Source organism: Macrotis lagotis, chromosome 8 (assembly GCF_037893015.1).
Source record: "Macrotis lagotis isolate mMagLag1 chromosome 8, bilby.v1.9.chrom.fasta, whole genome shotgun sequence".
Classification (NCBI taxonomy): Eukaryota; Metazoa; Chordata; class Mammalia; order Peramelemorphia; family Peramelidae; genus Macrotis; species Macrotis lagotis.
Window position 1 is genome coordinate 51,189,416 of NC_133665.1, and position 18,509 is coordinate 51,207,924.

An 18,509-nucleotide genomic window follows, 5' to 3' on the forward strand; every position below is an offset into this window, starting at 1 on the left:
GATAGTATTCTTCATTATGAGGCCTTTGGAATTTTCTTGGATCATTACATTGCTGAGAAAAACCAAGTCATTCACAATTTGTTCATTGTACAACATTTCTGATCTATATATTTGTACAATTGTACAATACCATACATTGTACAATATTTCTGTTACTATATATAATACTATATGCTCCTAGTTCTGCTCACTTTATTATGTATCATTTTCATGTAAGTCTTTCTAAGTTGTTCTTAATTTATCCTCCATGTCATTTCTAATAGTATAATTATCTTCAATTATAATTATATACCACTTGTTCAGCATTCAGGGGTTGATGTACAACCCCTCAATTTCTAACTTTTTTGCCAACAAAAAGAACTGCCTTAAATATTTTTAATACAATTAATTCTTTTCCCCCTTTTTAAAAAAAATCACTGGGATACCATCCTAGTAGTGGTAAAGCTGGATCAAAGGGCATTCACAGTTTTATAGCCCTTTAGGTATAGTTCCAAATTGTTCTCCAATGTGGAGAGTTAACAACTCCATCAACCGTTCATTAGTTTTTTATATATTTGAGATATGAGATATGAGATATGAACTAGCACTACTGGGTTACTATTTCCAGAGATGATTAAGGAAAAAGAAAAAGAACCTATCTGTTCTAAAAGGTTTATAGCAGTTCTTTTTGTGGTGGCAAAGACCTGGAAATTACAAGGGTACCCATCAATTGGAGAATGGCTGAATAAGTTGTGGTATATGATTGTGATAGAATGCTATTATGCTATAAAAAAATGATGAACTCGATGATCTTAGAAAAAATGTGGAAAGACAGGCATAAAATAATGAAGAGTGAAATGAGCACAGCCTAGAGAACTTGTATAGAGTAACAGCATTATTCTTTTAAAAATGATTTTGAGCAAATAAGTCATTTTGACTATTATAAATAACCAAATTAACTATAATGGACATATGAAGACACCATCTGTATCTCGAGAAAGAACTGATAAATAGAAGCATCTAAAAAACAATTATATGTATGTATGTATGTATTTGTAGCCATCTCTATGCCAGGAAGATGTCAGAAGGGAAAAAAAGGAAAAATATTGACTTAATAATTGATCATATGCTTAATAGGATTAGAGTCATATATAATAGATTTGTAGTTTCATATACAATCATCTTTTTTATTATACAGTAAAAGAAATGTTTCTTTTAATCTGTAAAATAAAAATACAATAAATAAATTTGGGGAAAAAAAATCTAGTGTCTTAATGTTCCAGTTTTCCTATATCCTCTCCAACATTTATCATTTTCCTTTTTTTGTCATATTAGTCAATTTGATGAGTGTGAGGGGCACCTCAGATTGTTTTTTTGCATTTCTCTAATCAACAGTGATCTAGAGAATTTTTTATATGACTATAGATAGCTTTGATTTCTTCCTCTGAATACTACCCATTCATATCCTTTGACCATCTATCAATTGGAGAATGGCTGGTATTCTTATAAATGTGACTCAGTCCTCTATATTTGAGAAATGAGGCCTTTATCAGAGATACTTGCTGTAAAATTTCTTTTGCTTTCCTTCTAATTCTGTTTGCAGTAGTCTTGTTTGCCCAAAACCTTTTAAAATATCATATAATCAAAATACCCACTTTATATTTTGTAATGCTCTCCATAGCTTATTTGGTCCTAAATTCTTCTCTTCTCCATAAATCTGACAGGTAAAAAATTCCATACTCTCCTAATTTACTTATAGTATCACCCTTTATGTCTAAATCATGTATCATTTTAATCTTATTTTAGTATACAGTATGAGATACAACAACCAACCATTTTACAGAAGAGGAAACTGGAGCTGAGATGGGGAAATGACTTGCCTCAGAACACATAGTCAGGTACAAATTTCAGTCCAATTCTATGCTCATCTCTTCCTCTAGGTGACTCCTGCCCTCCCTTGAGGTTTTTTTTCCCCAGCATACAGAGATAGGACCACATGTACAGCTGACATATTACTCCATGAAGGTTTCTATTATTGTGGAGCTTTAAATGTTATTTCCCCTGTAACCTCTCTCCCTTTGGGTAGGGACCATGCCTCCTTTCACTCTTGTGTTGCACTGGCACCAGACCCAGAGTTCGATTGGGACGTGTCAACTTGTGATTCTCTCCTCCCATCCCCCAGACAGGAGGTGCTGCCATCAGTCAGAGAGCAAAGAAGAGCATCCAGGTGACAGAAGTTAAGAAGGGTTACAAATGAAGGGGAGAAAAGATGCCTAGCAGTTACAGAGTTGAGGCATGGTGGGAAGAATCTCATTGAACAATGAGAAGAACCAGTGTCAACAGCAGAATAGGGTAGGTGAGCCTTGAAAGAGCAGCTGGAGCAAAGTTGGCGATAGTGGTTTGAATCCAGTCCGTGTAAGCCTGGACCCGGGTATAAACTCCTGGTTTGTTGGGTTGGGCACAACCGTCTCCCCAGCTCACCACTCCAACCTGGAACCAGGCATTATTGTCCTGGCAAACAAGGGGGCCTCCAGAATCACCCTAAGAGAGATAGAGACAGGCTTAGTCATATTTAATAGAGGTATATTTAGACTTTAGGTCATCTAGATCCTGGGTAACTGTAGAGGAGTGGGATTGGAGAGAGAATGGCTCCAGGATCTAATATAGTCCTGGAGCAGATGGATAACATGGACCCTGTGAAACTATATCTTTCTGTTGTATTTTGGGGGAATTATTGAATTGTAAATGTCATAAAGTTCTTCCCTTATTTGGTGGGAGACTTCTTTCTGGAAGGGCACACATTAGGGATGCTGGGGCACTTCTGAAAGCATTCTAAAAAGAATGAGGCATCTCTAGAGAGTGACTGCCTACTATAACTTCTAGGAAGGGATGAGACTCATAAGGCAATGGTGCAATCAGAATTGGATTTGGAGTTAGAGAGAAGTTCTGTCACCACTTATTGAATAAGACCTCTATCATAGGATCATAGATATAGAATCAGTGAAATGACTTATCTAAAGTCATTCAGCTAGTAAGTGGTGGCCCAGAGTTGTGGTCCAGTTAGAGTTGTCCTAAAGATACCTCTACTGAGTCTCCAAAGGAGGAACGTCTCTTCTCAACACCATCTAATCACCCACTAATTTTAGAGAAGAGAAAACTGAGAAACTACTTTACTCATGGTCATTCAGTAAGATAGCAGGAGAACTAGACCTCAAATCCAGGCTCCTACTCTGACGTTTCTGGAGGAAAGGGAAGAAAGGAATGGGGATAGGGCAGGGCTTCAGCCATCAGTCATGGTAAGATCTCAGGGGAAGGCAGGATCTGAGTTAGATTCATTTTTTTCCCAGAGCCTCATGGGATCTCCTTGCTTTTCATGATTTTTCAGAGAACCTCACCCTCTAACTCTAAGACTTAAGATTGGAATTTTCCAGGCTCGGATCCATAGGCATGGCAAGAAGTACCTGGCACCAATTTGAAAAACAAACAGATGGATTCAGAAAGACTTTGGGCAATCCAGAGATAGGCCTGTCTCCTCAAAAAGTGAGTCATCCTACTCATTTTGGAATTCAGCTCTGAATCTAAGCTGGCTTGGCCAGTAAATTTATGCAAACATGTCCCAAGGACTACTTCTAGTTGTCCCTTCTAGCTCATGTCAACTCAACTCAAGCAACCTAGGACATCTTGCCACCTAGACTTTCAGAGTGTGTATACTACCACTCCGATACCCTATTCCTTATTCTACCTCTTAGTCTAGAATAATAATCAAACAAAAATTACTATCAAAAAGGGACCTGTGGCTCTGTTTACCACTCTTGTGACTCTGCAGACTCTACCTTCACATCCAAGCTAAAAATCTTCTCCAGAAAGACTTTCCCAAGCCGTCTTAATTTAAGTTCCTTCCCTCAATGGATTTTTTTCTGATTTGTTCTGTTTATAGCTTGTACATAGTTTTACATAGTTTTTCCATTAAACTATGATTTCTTTGACAGTGACTGTCCTTTACCTTTCTTTGTATCTTCAGTGCTTAGACATAATAGATGTTTAATAAATGTTAATTGACTGACAAAAGAAAACTTGCTTCCCTGGCTCCCACTCCCATTCGTACTTGTCTTCAACTTTTTTCAATGTAAGTTCTTTGGGGATAGGAACCATCACACTTTTGCTTTCCCATCCCTAACACTCAAAACCATATCTTGCATAAAATAGGGAATTAATAAATAATTTTCCCATATATGCATGATGCACATATTCTTTCATTAAGTGAGAAACTGCTATTAGATGTTGAACCTGGATGACTTAAGGGGGAGGAAGGAAAGAAAGCTGCTCTCACCTGGCAGGCATCTTTTTGACCCTGGACATATCCAGCACAGATCATTTCATCCAAAACCATGGGTTTTCCTGAGGCTGTGGGGTTATTGAGGTGGTATTGAGCATCACAAGTCTTGGCATCAATCAGAGGGACCTGGACTTCTTGTAAGTGCAAAGGAACTGCTGTGGAAGAGAAGGTTTTTGCCCAAGAGGCAGAAAGAATCAGGCTTGGAGTCTGGAGTCCTGACTTGGAATCTCAGTTTCTACCTGAGTCACTTAACCTCTCCCAGCCTCAGTTTCCTTATCTGAAAAATGAAGGAGTTGAACCTGATTATCTTTAAAGGTCCTTCCCATCCAAATCTATAATCCTATGAACTGTCTCTAAGCTGAAGGAAATCATGAATTATAACTGCTTCCAGAGACATCTGAAAGACTTAACTAATAGAGATGAATCCATCCTTTCTGAAACCAGGTCCCCATACCCATTCCTAGTCATTTCCAAATCTCACCACTCTCACCTTCACCTCCTTGGGATGTTGTCTTTCCCTGTTTGAATGTAAGCTTCTGGAGGGCAGGAAATGTGTTGCTTAAATATATTTCTATCCCCAGCACAGTGTGGCTCTTAGAAAGCACTTTACATTTTTTATTTATTCATTTATTACCCAGTCTTCCTTCTAATAGGTTTCCTCACTGGCCAGTCTTCCTGCATCTTTACCCCATTCTACCTTACACCTGCTACAGAATCACATGGAATCTTAGAGCTGAAAGGGACCGTGTAATTCAACTGCCTTCATTTTTGAAATAAGGAAGTAAGGCCCAAAGATGGGAAAATACTTTCTCAGAGTCAGAGGTAGTAACGAGAAGAACTGAGATTCAAACTGAAGACTTCTGCCTCCAGGTTCAGTGGTCTTTCTACTCATTCTCACCTCTAGCCCTCTGGCCTTTTAGAATGCCCTCCCTACCTTTTCCCCTACTTATCCTAATCCTCCCCATCCTTCAAGTCTTAACTCCGATGTCACCTCCTCCACAATACCTTCTCCAATTCCTCAGGTCAATCTTTGTTGTTGTCATTGTTGTTCAGTCATGACTGATTCTTTGAGTTGGGGGGGGGGGGGTCTTGGCAAAGATACTAGAGTTCTTAGCCATTACTTCTCTAACTCATTTTACAGATGAAGAAACTGAGGCAAACAGTATCAAATGACTTGCCTAGGATCACAAGCCAGTAAGTATTGGAGGTTGGATTTGAACTTAGAAAGATGAGTCTTCCTGACACTAGAATCAGAACTCCATCTACTGTACCACCTAGCTGCCCCAGATGTCATATACACAAATTTTTTAAATACATGATTAACTTCCATGCAAAGTTCTTTGTATAAGCCAGGATAGTTATTAATATCTCCAAAGGATCAGGGGAAGTTCCTGGAGAAGGTGGCACTTGAGTCAGCAGTTTGAGGATGAGTGAAAATTCAACAGGTGGTGATGGGGGAAAAAACCATTACAGGATTTGGGGAAACTGAGGAAAAGGAGATAGGAAAGCATTGAGTATATTTGGGAAATGGCAGGTAGTCTAATCTGGTTTGAACAGAGATTTCCACCAAATACAGTAAGTTGTAAGCCTAATGTGTGAAGGTTGTTGTATTAAAGATAAAGTGTTAATGACTTGTAGAAGGGTTTGGTGCAATTAAGTATCATAACCAGATCCAAGGATAAGGAGCAAAGTCTGCCCTTGGGTGTAAAGGATAGATTGTAAGAAGGAAAAAGGAGTGTATGTGACCTATTAGAAGGTGATTACAATAGTGTGGGAAGACATAATGATGGACCAGGCCAATATAGTATCAGAGAGAATTCAGAGAATGGGAAAATGTAAGAAGTAATCTGTAAATATAAATTTACCAGATTCAAGTGGATTAAATGGAAGAGGAAAGGGGGATGATAATACAAAATTTCTGAACAGGAGAGATTAGATGATGGATGGTATCGTGGAAAGAAATAAGACAAAAGGAGGAACAGCATTCCCGCCCCCCCAAGGGAAAGATTACTAAATTGGTGGGATACCACTTGTAGTGCTAGCCCAACATCCAGGTAAAGATACCCTGAAGGCAGATGGAGATATATGTCTGGAATTTCACTCAGGGTACCTCCTGAACCTCTAGTAGGAAGGGAAACTTCAGCTGCTGAGATTTGTAGAGAAAGTCAAGGCAATTATCACATATCATGGACTTACTGTACATGAGAAGGGAAAGAAAAACAAAAGAATATAATACTAAAAAGAATAGCTAGCATTTTTTCAAAGTATTTCTACATCCATTACTTCACAATAGTCTTGTGTAGGATTGCCTTTAAATAATTAGAAGTGGTGGCAATAATAGCCAAAATGTATAAAGAGTTTTAAAATTTCCAAAGCACTTTCCAGACAGGCTATCCTAAAAGTCTTAATTCAAGTTTAACCTTCCTTTAATGACTTCATAAGTATAAATGCTACTTAAAAAAAAATCATTTGCAACTCTACTTAAATGCAGTTATTTTTGTAAACTAAGTGACACATTTTTTATTTTAGTTTTAACAAAATCGAGAACTCTTCTGCATTATATATTAAAGTTTCTGGATGATAGTTTCTCAGTCTGGTGAATCAGTAGAGAAAGTCATTTCAGCCTCTAATATATTCCCATTAGGCTTTTTTTTTGTGTGTGTGTGATTATATCAAATCTGTCATGTATGCTTCAAAACTTCATTATTTGAATGGCCTAAGGCTAAGATTAAAAATATGATCCTTTTTAGAAATGGAATAGCAGCTGATGAAAATTTTTACAAATTTCAGAATTAAGTAGAGTGATACATAGAACATATGATGGTAGCTATGTTGAATTTTCATAAGAAACATTCACTCTCTTAAAATTTAAAATATTCAAAATCTCTTCAACTTTTTTTTGTTTGTCACACATACTTCAGAAATCATCAAAGTTTAAAACTGCACTAAGACTTTTGGGACATGTCTTTTATATTATTCCATTTGCTTCTCACAACACTCCTATAATAACAGAAACAAATGTTTCTGTGTTTCTAATATCTGGCAGCAAGAAGAAACCATTAGCTAGTTCTTAACTTACATATCTACAATTCTAATTCTTAGGATTGTCTTTGTTTTAAGTGGGAGATTCTTCACTGAATAATTATATTCTCACTTCTATAATACTTTAAAAGAAACAATTTTACATAAAGCCTGAAGATGTAGAAGACATCTTCCTCACAACAACCTAATTAGGTAAATAATAGGTGTATAATTCTATTTTTCCTAGCCTCCAAAGAAGGTAGGAAAGGCAGTCCCAGGAAACTGTCCACCTGGACTTGACCCAGAAGCTGGGTTCTTAGCTGTGGCTTATGGTCCCCCACAATGAGGATACAGGCTCAATTAAGACTTGACTGTAGTGACACCTCTAACATATTTGTGGGGTTTTTAAATTACCAAATGATTAGCCTTCAGAGCAGAAAGATGAGAAGGAATCATAGTTAATAAATCAGTTAATTGTTTGAGTCCTCTTATGCTTTACTTCCCTCCAAATGATTTATAACCCAGTTATTCTATTTTACTTGCTATTCCTCACACACTCCATCTCCCATCTGTGCCTATTCTCCCTCCTCACCTCTGCCTTTGACTTCTGTCAATATTCAACTCAAATTCCATCTTCTGGAGGAGATGTTTCATAGCTTCCCCCTTTAATTACCTTTAATCTACTCTGTATGGATCTAGGATGTACCTAGGCTGTATCTAGTTATTTCCAATTTGTCTCATCATTAGATTACAAGCTCTTTGAGGGCAGAGACAGCTTTTTGCCTTTCTTTAGATCCCAAATACTTAACACAGTGCTTAGAAAAAAAACAAGTGCTTACCAAATTCTTGTTAACTTAAGTCACTGACTGTCCTAGGCTATAACATCAATATGATAAAAATCTATATTGGGTTGTGTCACTAGTTCACTGTGTGATTTTGAATAAATCCTTTCCTTCTCCTGCCTACAGTTCTTTTATTTATAAAATGAAGGGGTTGGATTAGGTAATCTCTAGGCTTCTTCCCAACTCTAGTCTTATGACTGAGAGATCTGGAGGAATTTGAGTTCTGTGAAGATTAAATGGTTGGATGAAGCAGCAAGGTGACTCCTTGTGTACAGAGGACTGGGATTCAAGTCAAGAAGACTTGTCTTACTGAGTTCAAATTCAATCTCAGATACTTACTAGCTATATGATCCTGGGCAAGTCAGTTCACTCTGTTTGCCTCAGTTTCCTCATCTATAAAATGATCTGGAGAAGGAAATGGCAAAGTACTGCAGTGTCTTTGCCAAGAAAACCCTAAAGGGATCTCAAAAAGTCAGAAACAGTATAGTATTTGGAAAGGAATATAGTATTTGGAAAGACCACATTATGTCTTTAGGTAATAGTCAGTGTTCATTCAGGTTTGCATTCATGGAACATTATTCAAAGGAAGGAGAGATTCCTATGTATTGGGGTAATCAGGAAATACTCAAAGGAGAAGGTAGTATTTAGGTAAGACTCAGAGATCTAAATACTCAGGTCTGGGGATAGCATAGGGTAAGCATTCATACCCTAAGCTTCATCTTACCTCTTTGCTTGGTTTGTCCCCACCCAGTCACCCAGCACAAAGTACCATTAATGAAGTGGATCTGGGGTGCTGGGAGGCAGACAGGCATGATCTGAGAGGGGGAGCTCAGTTGTACCAGTGCAATGTCTCCTTTGGAGTTATATTTTCCCCATTGGTAGGAAGGGTGAATGATGATTCTTCTTATAGATGTAGAAGAGAAATAGGTTGGGAGTGTATACAACTTCAGCTCTCCCAGCATCACTCGATAATATGAGAGCCGCTGGGAACTAAAAGAGAAGTAAAGACCAGACCAGCTGAGGAGCTGATGAGTTTGATCTAAAAAAAAAAAAATCAGTGTTCTTGCTCTCAAACTACCTAGGATCGAACTATTTGGAATAAAATTTGTATTTATTCTCTTTATATACTTATTTATTCTCTACTCTATTGGACTGTAGGCTCCTCAAGAATTGAGATCATTCTATTTTGTGTGTGTATTCCCAGCACCCTGGACAGTGACTTTCATATAGCAGATGACATACTGGTGATATAGTTAGTGGGTAAGTGCCAGACTTGGGATCAGGAAGACCAGGGCTCAAATCCCACCTCAGACACTTTGGACCAAATCATTTAACCTTTTTCAACCTCCATTTCTTCATCAACAAAACGAGGTTCAGAATATTACCTGTCTCACAGCATTCTTTAGAGAATCAATTGAGATAATGTATACAGCAAGTGCATTGTCATATAAATGTTATTATCGATAAATGTTTGTTGGTTGATTAGTTCAACAGAGTAAACAAATTTCAACTGAACATAATAATAATAATAAAGTTTGTCCTTCATTTTTGAAGAAGGCCATGGCATCAGGGAGGTGATGCCATGACAAGCACATGAACTGAATTTGAGTGAGGGAGATGCTGTGCTTAGTCACCAGCCCTCACTTTCTCCTCCAGAGTCATCTGGGTCCAGTGGCCAGATATGAATCAGGACAACTGGAGATGACCCTGGATGTGAGACAACCAGAGTTTAGTGACTTATCCAAGGATACACAGCTAGTAGGTCTGAGGTTGGATTCGAACTTCTGCCCTCCTGAATCTAAGACCAGTGCTTTATCCACTGCACCACCTAGCTGCCTTCAGACACTGTGATAACTTCTTCCCTCTCCTATCTCTCCCAGAGCTGTTTTTTTTGATAGGGAGGAGTTATCAAGGGTGGTTTTATTGTATATATAAAAAAGGTTTCCTGCCCATGCATATCCTGGTTCTCCTCTAAATGGCTATGTGACCTCACACAAATTACTTCCCTTCTCTGTTTCCATTTCTTCATCTATAAAATCTGAATTGGGGGTCATTCATTTATCGAAGAAACATTTATTAATATCAAGTGTCTATCTCATGTAAGAAACTCTGTCAAATGCTAAGACCCAGTGAAGGAAAGAGAATTGAAGTTTTGGATCCAAGGGGTGATTGAATAGGTACAGCAATCAGTCACTTATCTCCTAGAAAAAAGAGCCTTCTACTATATAACACTACTTCTCCATCTTTCAAAATTTGTTACTTTGAAAGCTCCCCCTTTCTGTTTTGGGGTTCACAGGATTCCCAGATTTAGATCTGATGGGAGTTTAGAGGTCATCTAAACTAAAATCCCATAGTTTACAAATGAGAAGATTGAGACCCAAGTAAGAGCATTTGTGCCTAGAAAGACCCTGGGAGAAATGGAGTTTGTTTGATTTTAGGGAGTACAAGAAAATTATTGAAGAGATTGTTCCTTCCTCCTTTTCCTCCTCCTCCTCCTTTTACCCCTGTTCCTCAGGGAATGTGAATTAGGGTGGGAAATTAAATAGAGGTTTGGGGTAGAAGTTTAAGATACACATCCCACTGTTCGGATTAAATACATCCAGTTCAATTAACCTGGAGTCTTACTCACTTTGTAAAGCAATGAGCTGCAGTCAGCACCCAGCTCGGATGGATGAGAGAGCCTCCACAGATATGTAGCCCTGTTGAGATCCTTAGGCTGACTTGCCATGGCCACTGTCCTTTCTGGGCATTCTGTCCTCCCACAATTCTCCCATCTACTTTAGAGTAGCCACACACTGTTGAAAGAGAGAAAACTTATAAGGACACCTAAGTAGCATGCAACATGAAACTCTGGGATGTCCCCTTAAATCCCACTTTCCACTCAAAACATCAGGCTCTTTCCAGTCTTCACCATCCTCTCTGATATTGTACATCTTGGTTATTCTTACCCATATACCACCCTTTGACATCCCAGGGGCCTCCTTATCATTCTAACCTATTTCTGTTCCTCACTCTTTCCTTTGAAACCACCATCCCCTCCCAAGAACCAAGGATTCTTAAACTCCTAGGACTCAGGTCACACAGTGCATCACAATTTACAAAGTGACTTCCTCATAGATAACCCTGGGAGAGAAGAAAAGCATTAACTACATTTTATGAACAAGGAAAAAGGAAGCACCGAAAGGTGTTAAGGTTTATCTAAGAGAATACAATTATCTGAGAATTATCTACCATCTAAGACAACACAGAGTCTCAGATTCAATGAGTTAATTCCACTATTGGGTTCTCCATATTGCTGTCCCAGAAGCTAGACCAATAGATTGACTGCTTTCCTTATCGTTTCCAGGATCAGCTATTTACCTGTTGGCAGACTATTCCCATGGACACCTGAAGGAGATAAAAAAGAAGGAAAGAGATTAGGGTCTAAATTATCATTCTAACCCCCAGATTTGAAAGGTGTTGAGGCAGGGGTAAGAGAGCAGATTCATTCCAGCTGCCAGGGGAAAGAAACCAAAACAAGGCAAAAGGGTTTTCTTTTCACCCTAGATAGTTTTCATTGTTCCCCTGGTTGGACCATCCAATTCCATCCCCCTCTTCAGCTACTCTGGTAGCCATCAGGCTGTGTGACAACCTAGTTTCCCAGGAAACCTTTCCAAGGAAGGGATAAGAGACCACAGGGGGGTCAACGCACACATAAAAGAAAGAGATGAAGATTGGAGGAGACCCTAAGTCTGAGCAATTTCCAATGGATAACTGAAACCCAGAAGACACTCACCATGGAACAATAGCAACAGCAGGGTGGGGAGCAGGAGAGAGCAGACAGATGGTCCCATGAGCCCTGGAAAACAAAAGCAGGTAGCAGAAACAGCTTACCCTCCCAGGTCAGAGTCCTTGAAGTGGTTCCCACCCCCAGGGAGGAGCAGGATAGGACATCAAATAGAGCTTGGCCCTGAATCCCTGTTCAATCAGTATGGCTGTTCAGAATCCTACATGGCCAAAGTATGAGTGAATGTACTAGAAAGACTAGAAAGGCTGTTACTCTTTTTTTCAGATGCTTTCCCCTTTGACCAACATTTCCCGTCAATTTTAAAATATAGTTGCCTGATAGGAGCCACTTCTGTGAAGTAAAAGGAGCACTAGGTTTAGAGTCAGGAGATCTGGATTCAACTCTCACCTTGCTACCCATGTGGCCTTGGATAAGTGACTTGAAAATAGTTCACATTTATTTTTCTTTTTTAAAATTTTTATTGATCTGTTTTGTTTTTGCATCACCTTCATTTCCAAATACAGTACTTCTCTCTCATCTTCTCAGAAAGCCAGCCCTTGAAACAATGAATTTAAAAAAAAGAGAGAGAATCAGTTAGGTAACCAACATAACCAAGTCCAACAATATTCTTCGACCATAATCTCTTGAACTCTACATGATTGGGGGAGGGAGATATATAGAAAATCCCATCTGTACAACTCACAAGTTCTACAACTTGTGACTAGGCAATGCAAGTAGGGTTATCTACATTTTACAGATGAGGAAGCTAAGGCTCTGAGTGACACAGGGTCAGAGTGTGTCAGCATTTGAAACTGGGATTCCTGATTTCAGGTTTTATCAATACCAATCAATCTGCCTTTTGGGGACTTAGCTTCATTATGTGTAAAGGAGGGGAGTGGAATTAATAACTTCTACTCCCCAGCCTTACAAGTCTAAGAAATTCTATGAAAATATTTTTCCCACTGCTCTGGAGCTTGGGGAGCTCTCCTTCCCCTGGAGATTTGCCTCTTAAAGGACCTTTTCCCATCTCCCCACCGTGCTTATGGAAAACAGAAGGCTTAACCCAAAGTCCTTGAGGTGGCACAGCAACAAAGGAGATGAATGCAAGAGTGTGATCTAACTAAGAGCATCCTATAACAATTGTGTCAGGACTGCTAGAGATGAGAATAAGCCAAGGCTGGCACAGAAAACGAAGGCTACAAAACGGGTTGGGGCTTGAAAATTTGTATTGGGAGAATTGTTGTTGATCTTTTGTTCTCTGAGAGGACCATGCTATCAGGAAAGTAATGCTATGACTTGCAAGTGAATTGGCTTTAAGTGAAGGAAGCTATACTAAGTCACCAGCCTTTCTCCTCTAAAGCCATCCAGGTCCAGTGGCCAGCTATAGATCAGGACAACCAGAGACGGCCCTGGATGTGGTGGGAATCTTTTTAAGCTAAGGTCTTTTACAGGTTTCTGTGTGACTGAGACAATGCCCATTCAGTGATTTAGGTTTAATAAGAAATGAACCAGAGAATGACGTGTTTTATAGATCATTGTTTGTTTAACAAACATCAAACAAATAACTAGGAGGATAAAAAGGAGGAAAGAAAGGAGATCCTTCCCCTTGCTGGGGAGAGGAGGAGAATGGTGGAGTCATCATTGCTTACTTTGCTTCCATTTTGTCTGATCAGGAGAATGACCTTTGCACTAGAGATGATGGAACAAAAATGATTAATAGGGAGATGAAACCCAACATAAATAAGGAAATGGTAAAGTGCACCCAGCTGGATAGATAGGGAGGTAGAGAGAAACAGAGACACAGAAACAGAAAGATAGATATATAGCTAGAATAATGGATGATGACAATGAGAGAGAGAGAAATGGTAGAGATGATAGACACAAATGTAAGTAGGCAGATGGAGTATTAATTGAACATGTACTATGTGTTAAATACAAATAAATGAAAATAAGACTTTTCCTTTTCTCAGGGAGATTACATTCTAATAGGGAAGACAAAACCTAAAAATGTTATAAAAGAAAGGATTGGAGTTGAGACAGTTGAGTAGAGCTGGAAAGGAAATGAACATGACTGGTACCCTTCATGAAAAGCTGATACCAGCCAGGAGCTCATCAATAAAACCTCACTTGACCTTGAAGAATTAAATCCAGTTCCAAAACCAAAAATAAGTAGCAATGATTGCTGATATTTGAAATATCATGGAAGACAGAAAGATATCTCAAGAGTGCAAAAACAGCAATTGTCCCTATTTTCTTTTTCTTCCTTCTTACCTTCCTTTTTCCTCCTCCTCCTCCTCCTCTTCCTCTTCCTTCTTCTTTCTTTTTTCTTTGCCTCCTCCTATTCCCCCATTCCTTCTCCTTCTCTCTGTCTCTCTGTTTCTCTGTCTGTCTCTATAGGGTTAAGACTTATTTTGGAATATAACCAATGAAGGAATTTGATTTGCTTGACCATGTGTATTTATTGCAAGAGTTCCCCACACACACAATGGAGGGAGACAAAATTAAATTGTGTTTATTTAAAAAATGAAATAAAAGGAAAGGAAATCACCTATTACAAAGTGTCAGGGGGGTTTCATTAAGAATGGGTCATGTTGGGCGCCTAGGTGTTGCAGTGGATAGAGCACCGGCCCTGGAGTCAGGAGTACCTGGGTTCAAATCTGGCCTCAGACACTTAATAATTACCTAGACGTGTGGCTTTAGGCAAGCCACTTAACCCCATTGTCTTGCAAAATCTAAAAATTAAAAAAAATGGGTCATGTCAGATTATCTTTTTTCCATTTTTATCAATATTATTAAACTAATAAGTCAAGAATAATAGTTTTCAAAATAGTTCGCCTAGAATTTATCAAAAGTTTTTATATAGTATTTCATACTGTTTTTGTAAGAAAACAAAGGGATGTGTATTAGATGAGAATTTAATTAAATTGATTCCAATTTGGATAGTAAGACATTTCATCAGTGGTATTACAGGGGGTATTCAGTGGGCCATTCCAGGGATTTGCCCTTGGTGCTGAGTTGTTGAACATTTTTTTTCCAGTGACTTCCTTTAATTGCGTAGATGGTACATTGATCACAGTATAAGAGAAAAATGAGCTGACTGCTCTCAGACTCTTTTGTTGAGTCTTATCATCCATTTCCAACTTCTTAAATCTAAGTAACACTCAAAGTCATGAAGAGATATAGCAGGAGAAGTAATGGATAGACAATGTGCTATCCTGGTACCCACAGCCTAGAGCAGAGGGTCTTAATATAGGGTTTCTGAATTCTAGTCTGTGGATAGATTGAATATGGCTAGAAAAAAATTGCACCTTCATTTTCATTACCCCCTAATTGAATTCTAACATTTCCTGTAATTTCAAACATAGGCAATAAATGTTATTCTAAGAAGGGGTCCATAGATTTCATCAGACTAGCAAGGGAATTTATGACCCAAGGAAGGTTCAGAAGCTTGGCCTAGAGGAAATCAGAATGGGCCAGGTCAAGTAAGGCCTGGAGAATCTGAGTTAAAGCTTATGTTAGGAAGTTCAGGTGCCATTCAGTCTGGGACTGATTGGACTTCTTCTACGTGAACCCTGCCCTGGTGTGTTATTTTTGAATTTGTATTTTTTCTCTTCTTTCCTGTAAATAATCTCAGGAAACATAAAATGTACTTTTGTGGCCTGGAGTGAACAGAAAGAGAGAGGGGGGTTGGATGGGGAGGGGGAAAGGGAAGACTGGACCTAGGCTCTTGGATATGGTGACAATAGCTAGTTAGATGAGAATAGTCATTGAGAACTGACTGCTGCTGGTCTCTGAATCCAAAGATCCAAGATAGTTCAGGAGCTCAGGAAGACCTAGGACATCCCTTACCTTGAGTGGAGCTCCAGTGGTTAGGGAAGTTTAGAAGGAGGTGAAAGTTAAAAGCCCTGGGAATTAAAAAAAAAAAGACCTTGGGCCAGTCACCAGAGGACCTGGTGCTCTAAGGTTTTGATTGAGGATTAATGTTCCTGTCTTTTAAAATATTAGATGAACTGATGCAAAGTAAAATGAACAGAACCAGGACGACTGTGTACACAGTAACAGTAATATTGTATGATAATCAACTGTGAACGACTTAGTTATTTTCAGTAATACAGTGATCCAAGACAATTTCAAAGGACCCATGTGATCCACCTCCAGAGAAAGAACCAATGGAGTCTGAATGCAAATCAAAGCATACTATTTTTCACTTTATTTTTTCATGGGTTTTTTGTTGGTTTAACTTTTATAATATGATTAATATGGAAATATATTTTACCTGAATGGATGAATAGATTGATGATTGGATGTTCATCCTTCATAATCAAGTTTATTGCATATATGCAAAACCCATATCTTGGGGGAGGGGGACAAAGGGAAAAAATTCAGAACTCAACTAAAAAAGTGAATGTTAGATCCAGCCTAGGTCTGTATCCCAAAGAGAACATAAAAAGGAAAAAAGGACCCACATGTACAAAAATATTTATAGTAGTTCTTTTTGTGTTAAAAAGAACTAGAAATGCAGGGTATGCCTATTAATTCAGGAATGGCTGAATGAGTTGTGGTATATGAATGTAGTGGAATACTATTGTTCTATAAGAAATGACTAGCAGAAAGATTTTAGAAAAATCTGGAAAGACTTAGATGAACTGATACAGCTTGAAGTGAACAAAACCAGAAGAACAATGTACACAGTAACAACAACATTGTGTGATGATCCACTATGCCACACTTAGCTCGTCTCAGTAATACAATGATGTAAGACAGTTCCAAAAGACTCGTGATAGAAAATGCTAGGCAAATCCAGAAAAAGAACTATGAAGTCTGGGGCAGCTAGGTGGCGCAGTGGATAAAGCACCGGCCCTGGAGTCAGGAGTACCTGGGTTCAAGACTGATCTCAGACACTTAATAATTACCTAGCTGTGTGGCCTTGGACAAGCCACTTAATCCCGTTTGCCTTGCAAAAACCTAAAAAACACACACACAACGAACTATGAAGTCTACATGCTCTTTTCACTTATTTGTTTTTCCTTTCTTGTGGTTTTTCCCTTTTGTTATAATTCTTCTTTTACAACATATCTAATGTGGAAATATGTTTTACATGAAAGTACATTAACTCATATCAGACTGCTTTCTGTCTTGGGGAGGAGAGGGAAGGAAAGTAGGGAGAAAAATTTGGAATTCAAAATCATACAAAAGTGAATGTTGAAAACTATCTTTACTTGTAATTGGAAAAATACAATAGAAAAAATGAATATTAAAATTGTATTATAAATAATTTGAAAAAATAAAATACTATTGAAAAAGAGAGAAAATGAAACTAGGAGGACTAGCCAATACACTATATAATAGAGTGAAGTTCTAAAAGAAGCTTGATATACTAAAGTACTGGAATAGAGTTAATAAGATGAAACTGAGTGAAGATACTTGGAAAGTCTGACATTTGGATACAGAAATTCAACTTCATGAACATAAAATGAGAGAGAACAGTTAGACAGCAGTTGTTCTGAAAAAATGATCTAGAAATTTTAGTGGATTGCAAACTCTATGTGACTCAGCAATGTGATCTGGCATAAAGGCTAATGCAATCTTGGCTTCAGTAAAATGTTCATAGCTTCTGGGAACAGGAAGATGATATCATAAAATGTTCTCTGTCACAATCAGACCACATTTGGAATTTTGAGTTCACTTTGGGGGCAGAGCAGTTTAAAAAGGACATTATCAACATCTGAGGAATGTTAATTGAAGGGAAACTTGGATGGTTAAAGACCTTTGGTACATGAAATATAAGGATTGGTTGAAGCAATTAGAAACATACTTAACCTGGAAAAGGAACGTTCAAGATGTGTGTGTGTGTGTGTGTGTGTGTGTGTGTGTGTGTGTGTGTGTGTTGTGGGGATGGAGAGGGGCTGTTGTGTGGAGGAGGGAGACAATCGGTGTGATCTTAAATCCCCTAGGACACTACCAACTACAGGAAAATTCAGATGAGGATCATTTCTAGTAATTCTGATAAGACCCAACAATAGGACCAAGCCCTGCTTGGTCTTTGTTTGGGTCCTAATTGGTTCAGAGTAAATGCAAATAGCAATTATTTTTATTTTGGCTAGAAATCCTGAGAGTCTTCCCCTCCCAGATTGACTTTTTTTTGGACTAAGTAAAAGAGACCATTCTTTGCCTCATTTTTTCCTTAGATAGCATTAATCACTGAATTGGTGTTGCCTCAGTCAAATTGAGATCTGTTAAAAAACCTTTGATTAAAAAGTCAAGGTCTCCCACTGTATCCAAGGCCATCTCCAGTGTCCTGATCCGTATCTGGCTACTGGACCCAGATGGCAGTGGAGAAGAAAGTGGGGCTCCCTCCATCCCCTTCACTTAAGTCCAATTCACTTGCAGGTCATGGCATCACCACCCTGATGTCATGGTCTTCTCCAAGAATGAAAGCCAAATAACAATAATTCTGACACTTTGATTTTTCAGATTCTGCAGGTTCTTCTTCACCTCATCTTTACTCTTTGTAACATCCCACTAATCATCCATATACACACCCCATTGAAATCTACTGCATTCA

At 38.5% G+C, this 18,509-nt stretch overlaps 1 protein-coding gene across 1 annotated transcript; it reads right to left on the reverse strand.

The window, feature by feature from the left end:
• Positions 1 to 559: 559 nt before the first annotated feature.
• On the reverse strand, positions 560 to 12,060 carry LOC141495532 (serine protease 30-like). Its single transcript, XM_074196952.1, has 6 exons — positions 11,954 to 12,060; positions 11,539 to 11,565; positions 10,808 to 10,973; positions 8,903 to 9,168; positions 4,310 to 4,470; positions 560 to 2,520 (listed from the first exon to the last, which is right to left on the reverse strand). Exons 1-6 carry the CDS (start codon positions 12,009 to 12,011, stop codon positions 2,290 to 2,292), a joined length of 909 nt encoding a protein of 302 aa, XP_074053053.1. The 5' UTR covers positions 12,012 to 12,060; the 3' UTR covers positions 560 to 2,289.
• Positions 12,061 to 18,509: the final 6,449 nt, after the last annotated feature.

Bases quoted from the DNA above. Each gene is read 5' to 3' on its own strand.
- LOC141495532 (XM_074196952.1), bottom strand. From the start codon at position 12,011: ATGGGACCATCTGTCTGCTCTCTCCTGCTCCCCACCCTGCTGTTGCTA. The intron at 11,566-11,953 runs GTGAGTGTCTTC...TATCTCCTTCAG, and splicing joins GCTGTTGCTATTGTTCCATG to GTGTCCATGGGAATAGTCTG. The intron at 2,521-4,309 runs GTGAGAGCAGCT...TATCTCTCTTAG, and splicing joins GTCAAAAAGATGCCTGCCAG to GGTGATTCTGGAGGCCCCCT.